The sequence below is a fragment of the Neltuma alba genome, unplaced genomic scaffold, assembly GCF_004799145.2.
Source record: "Neltuma alba isolate B1F8T4 unplaced genomic scaffold, ASM479914v2 tig00013219_pilon, whole genome shotgun sequence".
Taxonomy (NCBI): domain Eukaryota; kingdom Viridiplantae; phylum Streptophyta; class Magnoliopsida; order Fabales; family Fabaceae; genus Neltuma; species Neltuma alba.
This window is the reverse complement of record NW_021637520.1, coordinates 1-9,694: the sequence shown is the minus strand read 5'-3', so window position 1 is coordinate 9,694 and position 9,694 is coordinate 1. Positions and strand designations below refer to the sequence as shown.

Genomic DNA, 9,694 nt, shown 5'->3' with positions numbered 1-9,694 from the left:
ATATTTCCCTTTCCCTATTTACTTAATCCTTTCACAATATAGTATTAATTGAATATGTGCAATAACATCTTTAACTTTTAAAATTTAATAACAAACCCCTAGCCTTTCGAACCTACGCATAACTTTAAACCAATCAATTTTATACCCCTTAAACTTTAAATTTTTATATTCATATGTAACCCCCTCACTTAGAATTATATGCATATAAACCCCTAAACTTTAAACCATTTGCAAATAAATAATGAAAAAACTAATAGCATGAAAATTATCTACATAAATATAAAATTTTAAGGAATTATTTACATATGACATAAAGTTCAAGAGAATTTTTGTATAATTTATAGCCCTTTTTTCTTTCAACTTCTTCCATAATTAACCATCATAAATTTAGAATGAGGCAGATACTGAGCATACTCTGTACTCACTCAACTTCAACATAGGTTGCATGCACGTCTTATAATACAATGCAATCAAAAGATATCTAACTGCATGCAGTAAAAAAGGTAAAAGCGTAACATTATTTATTATTTCACTTACCAAAATGAGGTCTTTAATAACCTGATCCGTATAGTACCCAGGCTGTGATTCTTAGAGACTGAAAAGATGGTCGATCATAGTATTTGCTCTCTGCTTTGCATTTCGATGCTCATCAATGAGACCTTGCAAGAGACCATCGGCTCTCTTGGCAAAACCCTTGAGCCTCTTCTCCAAGTGACCAAAATCAAACCACCTGAGTATGGTCAAGAAATCTGCTATGTTATTTACCCCTCCTAGAGGCACCAGTTGTTTTATAATCTCTCGAATCTTTCTTGCCTCTTCCACATCCCCAACCTCATTGTCGTCTCCCCAGTACCTTTTTCTATTGTTGAAGGTCAACTTATAAAATCTTGATTTCATCTCCACTTTGGCGAACACCGTATTATTTGAGTCTTGAACAAGTTTTTGCACCAGGCGCTTCACCTCGTCTCTTCGCATTTCCAAGAATTTGTTGAGACGGTGGTTCGAGAGCACCTCTTCCACCGTGATACGGCGGAGGTTGCGCCAGTGGTCGCCGTAGGGAGTGAACATTAAGGTGGTGGAGTTGTAGCCAATATGCTCACCGAGGAGAACGCGAGGTCGGTTTGCCAGGACGATGTCTTTTTTGGTGAAGCATTCTTGGACTGCAGAAGGCAATGACACAACGATCACGAGACGAGAGCCAAACCAAACAGAAAAGATTTGGCCATAACGTTGAGAAATCCGGTGAAAGGCGTGATGAAGTGGCTTTTTCAGTTGGTGGAGGTTGCCGATAATGGGAAGAGAAGGTGGACCAGGTGGGATGTTTTTGAACTTCTTATTTTGAACGAAGAGCTTGAGAGTGAAGAAGAAAGCAAGAGAAAGAAGGAAATAACAGAACAAGAAGGTGATCATCATTGTTTGGTTCTTCTCTTTTGTGGAGTACTTTAGTGATCCGAATGGATTTGAGTCATGGAGACGTGTTTTGGTGTCGTATATATATAGCTGATGACCTTGATTGACGAATCGTAAGAACCCGTTGATTAAAATCTCATCGGGGTCCTCTTTTTTTTAAAAAAAAAAAAATTGTACACAATTAATCTGAATAAGATCCGACTATTGATTAATAATCATTAAATAAAGATAAAATAAAGTGTCATGTAAATATTTTTAGCAGTGGTATATTGTAGGTGTGGGGCAAAGGGTTATAATGCGCTACTCTCTAATACTCTTTATAATGCAGATCTTAAAAAATTATTAAAAAATTCAAAACGACATCAATTTATATTAGTAAGATATTAAAATATTATTAATTTTATATAATAATAAAATTAAAGAAACATTTAAAAAGTTGGGATGTTATAAAAATATTTCCAATAAGCTGTTAATTGAAATAGTAAGCAATCTCACCCTTGTAATGAGGAGAATACAAATTCGAATCCCAAAAAGTATACTTGTTGATAGGACTTGAAAATACTTTGAATTTACACCAAAAAAAGGTATATTAAAGAGTGAGGACATTAAATATAGTTTATCCAATTTACTTTATCCAATTTTTATTATAAATTTCAAATAACTAATTTGTGAATAATAAACAATTAGTTAAATGCAATAAATAGATTGGAAATACATTTTTATTCTTAAATATGCCCTTATAATAAATAGTGACAATATTAAAAACCATTGCAGAGGGTGGTCAAATATTATTAGAAGTTTCAAATAACTAATTCGTGAATAACAAGCAATTAATTAAAAGCAATAAATAGGTTAAAAATATATTCTATTCTCAAATATGCCCTTATAATAAATTAGAAAAAAGATTAAAGAAAATGTGTGAAAAAATGTTATAAGAGAGAGTATGACAAATGAGAGAGAATAAATAATTAAGAACAAAATTTAAAAATACATTAATTGTTAAAACAAACTCAAATTGAAATTTATAAAATGAATCACACTCCTTTCAAATTTAAAACTTATAAGTTGAGAGGGAGTTCATGTTAATCCTTCGCCCCTGCTGAGAGTGGTCAAATATAATGTTAATTCTTCATCAGCTTTTGTCGTGGCTGGACGGCGTGGTGATTGGTGCTTGAGAGTAAGCAAAATTTGTCTATTTCTTCTAATTATGTCGTTTTCGTTATCGTTGGGTTATTGAATGCAGATTTTGCCAATGGATTTATCTGAAAGTAGTGCAGAGTTGATGTAACTCAACAATAATACAATATATACGTTGGCAAACTTTTCTTAACACTGACACATCGGCTCATGATGAAGACGAGGGTCATGCATGTGCTCATATTGATCGAACTGACTATATAAATTTTTAAGTTTCATATTAAATAAAATTTATGGGCAAAATTAACCCCTTAACTTGTTCCTTGGAGTTTTGGCTTTGTTAGTCAAGAATCAATTCAGTTCTTACGACTTTAAATTGATAATGTTTAAGGAAGATTATATCAACTTTGTGAGATCTAAGTAATTCATTTGACTTTCTTCTTCTTCCTTTTATTTAAATTAAAATAAAAGTCTTCTCATATACTACTCTTTTAAAACAATAACTCAAACACGCTCCCATCCAAACTATTTAAACAGCTGTTAGCTTACATTAAGAAGTAGATGAGTACTCAATAAGAACTAATCTAATTAATAAGGAGTCGATTTATAATATATAAGATCATAAATTCAAATTTCGCTGATAATATAAGGATCACTTTACTACTGAGTGATTTATAAATATCTGTATAAATATTTTTTTAGAATAAAATATGCCATAACTTTCGTGAGTCCCAAAACTCAATTCGCGTGAACGTTTTGTTCAGGAAAAAAAAACAAGAAGCAGCAGCGGACAAGTAATAAGCAATATAACAACGATGCGTCACCTTGGTCCGCACTACGTTCCAATGCATGTGGATCTGTCGCTGGCCAATGATCAGACCGAGCAGACCGCCGAGAGGTCTGCCCAGTCACTTATTTATCTATTACTGAATCTATCAATTTCTTAAAAACTGCATCTAAATTGTTTTGATTCTCAGTTCAAGAAGTGTACCTAATGATATTTTGTATTAAAAAATAGTTAATATAATTTTGATTCTTTAAATTTATACTCATTAATTTTGGCCCACAAATTTCAAATTATAAATTTTGGTCTTTCAAGTTTTATTTCATCTTAAATATTAATCCTTATAATTTAATAAAAATCTAGATTATTTTATTTCTTATGGGACTGAAATCAAAATGAGTGTAAATTTGAGGACCAAATCTAAAAGAATTCGTTAGATTTGAGGACCGTCAAGTTCACATAGCCTAGCTGGTTGCTCTATGTGGATATTACCTATAGCATAATCAACAATTAATTAAAGTGGCTAAATTCCATCAAAATATTGATAATATATTGACGCATAAAACTTGTCAGATTACAAGACATTATTTAATAAACAAGATTTTTCGTTGCCCATTCTAGAGTCACAGAAGCTCATAATTTCAGTTTCAGCAAGAAGCATAACCTATAAGTCAAAATTATCATATCAAGGTTAAGGTTAAGATGTATCTAATACCTTAAAATATTTTTTTAATAACTCAATGTTTTAAACTAATTTATGATTAATCCAGCATCCTAAAGTAGCATTTTTTAGTACTACAAAAAAATTGACTTTCAGCGGCGACAAAAGTCGCCGCTGAAGTATAAAAGTTGCCGCCGAAAGTCTTTGCGGCGACAAGTCGCCGCTGAAAAGTCGTTGCCGTAGCAACCGTGGCTGAAAACTTTCAGTGGCGACTAAAAAGATCGCCGGTAAAAGATACTCAGCGGCGACTTTTTGTCAACGCTTTGAAAGTAATGCCTAAGAAGAATTGGCTTTTACCAATGCCCGTCATCACCGCCGGGCCACGTCATCGTTCCGGCCGCCACGTCATCACCAATGACCTCCACGTCATCGCCATTGGCAGCCACGTCATCATGCTGACCGCCACATCATCACTAGCCACCTCCAGTCATTGCCACGTCACTCTTCCTCGCAAATCATCGTCTAAATATTTTCACCTTAAGTGTCTTCTTCTAGGTTCGAACTCGTGACCGCCTCCTTTCGTTGTCCAACCTTCTTGCCGCTGAGCCAGATGAATTTGTTTATTATTTGTAAAATAAAATATATATATTATATTATACTTTCGGCGGCGACTTAAAAAGTCGCCGCTGAAGGTCCACTTTGGCGGCGACAAAAAAGTCGCCGCTGAAGGTCCACTTTCAGCGGCGACACTTTTGTCGCCGCGAAAGTTTGGTTTCAACAGCGACTTTTTTGTCGCCGCCGAAAGTGGACTTTCAGCGGCGACTTTTTTAGTCGCCTGAAAGTCGTCGCCTAAAGTCTTTTTTTTTGTAGTACCAAGTACTAAATATTTTTATACAATTTTTCCTTTAAAATATTTTTTAGTTTTAAGATATTAATTCTAATAGAAAAAATCTTTAGAGTGCTGATCTACGAAAAATTACTGAAAAATATTATAGGATGTTGGGTGTTATTAGAAAGATATTTGAATGTGCTACATCAACTACAAATTAATTTAGAATACTAAGTGTTCCTGAAAAAAAATACTTCATGGGATAAATGCAACTTAATCCAAATTAACAAAAGCAAATTTTATGCTGGACATTAGAATAAATTTTGTGAGTAATTATACCATTAGGAAATGAAACCAACTTGATTGAAAACCTGCATGCAGTAATACAGTAATACATGGAGAAGGTGAAATCTTAAAAACGATCAAAAGTATAAGCCTTTCGAGTTTGATTCGAACTGGAATTCATGTTCAAGTTTTTGTATATATAATGATATAAAGATCATAAATTTTATATTTTTCATTAAAGACTAAGGTCCCTATTTAGAACTTATTTTTTTAATTGACGAAAATGACCGTCCTCTTTGATTTTTCAGTACCCATCTTCAATTATTATGTTTTTAGTACTTATTAACTTTTATCATTATTTCAATTCTCATTTTTAGTTGTTTTAGTATTCAATTTTTCATGATACTCAAATTTTAAAATCTCATAATTAATATTTGCATGCTAAAAAGTTTAGAGTTCAGTACTAAAAGATTGTGTAGTATGTGTGCAGAGTTTTTTTTTTTTCCTTTCTTTTTTTGACCTGGTAGTATGCATAGAGTTCAATGCGCATCATTTAGGATTGAAGGTAGTAATATTTTGTTTAAATATTCCGGTCAAAAAAATAATATTTTGTTTAAATAGAATATTGGGGGCTTCGGGGTTGGGTGGGGATGTCCCCTGTATGACTATCTTGTTTTGCAGCTTCGTGTACAAAAGGTAAGGTGCTCAGTTTTTTTTTCTTTTAATTAGCATTCAGTGTTATGGAATATTTTTCAGTAACATTTCATCATTTTTAACTATTTTTGAAGAACCACTCAATATCTTAAAATAATTTTTGATAGAATTTTATACTTTTAAAGTATTTTTTAATAGTAATGATCAGCTTAAACTTATGATACCAAGTACTCTTGATAATTTTAGAAAGTTGGATACACTAAAAATTATTTTATGATACTGTTACTAAAAATTTATTTTTAGGTGTTAAACGCACAAAGATTTATTTTAGAACATTAGTTGATAGTGAAAAATATTTCAGAATAATGAAATCTACTTAATCAAAAAAAATTTAGAATATTAAATGCTACTAAAAAAAATATTTAAGATATTAGATGTATAAAAAATTATTATTGAGTAGCACTAAAAAATAGTTTTTACTTGGAAAATGCTTTAAGAGGTTGGAATGTTGGGTGTTAGTTTTTGTTTTTTCCCCCTCCATTAAAAAAGGCTGAGCACCATTCCTTGCAGCAGAGAGAGCTCCGCCCGATTTTTGGTACAAGCCGCTCTATGACTGTGACTGAGTTGGGCCTCCACGTCAGGTCCAGTCCAATTTTATGTTCTTAAAAACAAAAACAACACCGAGCAACAACAAAAGGCTGTGTTTGGGCCCCAAAAACCATCTTTTGTCATTATGAATACAACTGTTCTGTTCCTCTACTTGAGAGTGACAGGTTCCCGTTTTTGGGTTACTTTTTTTTTTTTTTTTTGGGAGGGGGGCGATCCTTTTACACAGAAAAAGATAAATATATAAAAAAGTTTTAACTCACGTGAAAATAATTATAACTATCATGAGAGATTTCAAACACCCCGCCGCCCATCAAATTGGATTAACACAGCCAATTAAACCTTAACAAAAAAAAAAAGTACTTTGTCCTAAGGAGAAAAATAGATTTCTCTAATTGCTCTCTCGATTTTTGACTTTACATATTTCCCTTCTTTCTCCCATTCTAACCCTTTCTCCAAGCATACTAATGATACTTTATATATAGTCAACCAAGCAGTAGATAATATGAACATAAGTTCTTGTCAGTTTCTAGCTAATTAGATAAGATAATACTACCTCGGTCCTAATTATGAGATCTCGTTTGTAGTCTACAAATGAAATCTTATAATTAGCACTGGAGGTAGTAAAGATATTTAAATATAAAAAAAAATTCTTACAATTGCCCCTATTTAAATACTTGGTGAATTGCACATTAACCCTTCTTATTTTCATCATTTGTCTTGAGTAACACTATCATAGAGTGAAATTATGTTGGTCAAGATATATTATCAATGTCAACGTTAAATTTTTTTTTTTTGGTTGCATGTTATAACATTACTTTTTTTTATTTTGTCATTCTTCATCCAGTAGAAAAAACTCATGCATTCATCATTCTTACGAAGAGCTAAACTTGCAACTTTTTATTTAAGTCAAGACTTGAGAAAATGTTTGCTGTCAATTGAGCCATACGGTTCCGACAAATAGCAACATCATTCTGCAAATGTTCCAACTATGTAAGAGACTTATCAACGATCTCTTGGCGTGCTTTACACATAGCTTCTAAAGGAACAACTTTTGACAAAATCAATCATTCTCCTTCTGTCATATCAATTTCTTCCTCAATTACTTGTTTCCATTCAAAGCATTAAATCAGTAAGCCTAAAGCCCAGCTCATTGTGCGTTGTGCCAAGCCTGAACCTTGACAAGCTCGTCTTCCTAATCCAAAATGCATCAACTTATTTGCTTCCCCCTCTTTCTGAAACCTTTCAGGATTGAAACATAAAGGATCACTCCATAATTGAGGATCTCTATGAATGGCCCAAGCATTAATCAGCACAATAGTATCAGGTGGGATGTTATAATCTCCCATGGTGCACTTATCTGAGGACATATGGGGTAACAATAATGGGCCTGCAGGATGCAATCGAAATGTCTCACATACAATGCTTTGAAGATATGACAGTTTCAAAGCCTCTTGTTCATCTATCAAGTGTTCTTGCCCTATTTGTGACTCTATTTATTGCCTTGCCTTTGTTAATATCTCTCGATGATTCAGTAAACTAGACATTGCCCACTCTAAAGTTACAACAGATGTGTCATTTCCCCCGCGAAGCATTGCCTATATATATGATGTCAAACGATGTCAAGTTTTGTGAGTTTTTTGAGGAAGAACACTTGATTTAATAAAAAGAATTATTCATTATTTAACTACTTGTGGTAATATATGTATAACATCAATAAATATAAGAAAAATTAATATGTAAGTCCTTATAGTTTCACATGATTTTTTTTTTTGATGAAAAGTTTCACATGATTTTTTTATTAGATTTTTGTAGTTTCATGTGACAATATAAAGGGAGGAAACTATAAGGCCTTAATTATGAAAAAAGTCAATTGATACCATAACAATCTAATAAAAGAAACAAATTACAAGACCTAATTAAAATCATATGGACTATAGGAATTTTTAGATTAATTTTCCGACAAACATATTTTAACTGGGAACAAAAATTTTCAACAATACTGCAGAAGCGCAAAACATGTCATTTAAAAGCATTTCTCATTTTTCTTTGGTTTTACTCAATCATTATATATTCGTTTATTCTTGCATCAAACAACCGCTAGGATATATAATTTGCAAAAGTGTGGAACTAGTTAAAAAGCAAAATGAATAATAGACATGACAATGCAACCAAAAAGCAAAAACACAATAGCTCTTTACCAAAACAAGACCTTTGATTATTTGATATGTATAATACTCTGGTTCTGATTTCTGCAGAGTCAAGAGGTGATTTATCAGAGTATTTCCACTTGTGTTCCCACTTCTGTGCTCATCAACTATTCTCTGCAAAAATCTATCGAATCTGAGGCTAATACCCTTGAGCTTCTTCTCCAAGTTATCCAAATCAAACCATCTAAGTGTCGGCAAGAAATCTCCAGGATTATTTGCCCCTCCTAGCATCAACAACTCCTTCATCGTCTCTCTAAACTTCCTTGCTTCTTCCACGTCCTCAACTTTGCTATCATCTCCCCAGTATCTCTTCCCAGATATCATTCTCATCATCGTGTTAAATGTCAGCTCAGAAAACCTAGATCTTAGCTCCACCTTCGTGAAACCCTTACGAGAATCATGAGCAAGCTTTTGTACCAGTAGCTTCATCTCGTCCCTTAGCATGTCCATGAAGTAGTTGAGACGACGCGTCGAGAGGACGTCAAGCTCCAGGATGCGACGGAGGTTGCGCCAGTGTTCGCCGTACGGGGCGGAGGAGACGGTGGTGTAGTTGTAGTAGACGTGCTTTCCGGTCAGGAACTGGGGGCGGTTGACCAGAACGATGTCGTTTCTCATGAAGCATTCTTGAACTGCAAAGGGCGACGAAACGACCACCACCAAACGAGAGCCAAACCAAAGAGAAAAGATTTGACCATAGTTTTGGGAAGTACGTTGAAAGTGGTGGTGGAGTGGCTTCTTTAGCTGGTGGAGATTGCCGAGTATGGGAAGAGAAGGATGGCCCAGTGGGATTTCTGAATCTTCGCTTTCTGAGAAAGAGCTTGAGGATGAGGAAGAAAGCAAGGCAAAGGATGGAATAATTGATAATGGAATTTGTGGACATAGTTTTGCTTGCTTGCTTCATAATTTGATGATTCATTCATGTGCTTCTCTTTAAATAAAAAGATTTGTTAGACAAATGGATTTTTATTATGTTTTTTTTTTGCAGTATACTTTATGCGTTATCTGACATCTGCTTTATGATGCATACGTATCTGAACAGAAAAGCATTTGATGCAACAATTGGTGATGTCTTTTCTACAAAGTGATTGGTTTCAACTTGTGAGCCGTAGATGTCATGT

General features: G+C 33.6%; 2 protein-coding genes across 2 annotated transcripts; both read right to left on the bottom strand.

Moving 5' to 3' along the window:
* Positions 1-588: 588 nt before the first annotated feature.
* Positions 589-1,413, bottom strand: LOC114735524 (cytochrome P450 81E8-like). The gene has a single exon (XM_028923226.1). The coding sequence runs from the start codon at positions 1,411-1,413 to the stop codon at positions 589-591; it is 825 nt and encodes a 274-aa protein (XP_028779059.1).
* A 6,077-nt stretch (positions 1,414-7,490) lies between these two features.
* LOC114735526 (cytochrome P450 81E8-like) lies at positions 7,491-9,191 on the bottom strand. The gene is made up of 2 exons (XM_028923229.1): positions 8,579-9,191; positions 7,491-7,756 (listed from the first exon to the last, which is right to left on the bottom strand). The coding sequence occupies exons 1-2, from the start codon at positions 9,189-9,191 to the stop codon at positions 7,491-7,493; spliced, it is 879 nt and encodes a 292-aa protein (XP_028779062.1).
* Between the last annotated feature and the right edge of the window lie 503 nt (positions 9,192-9,694).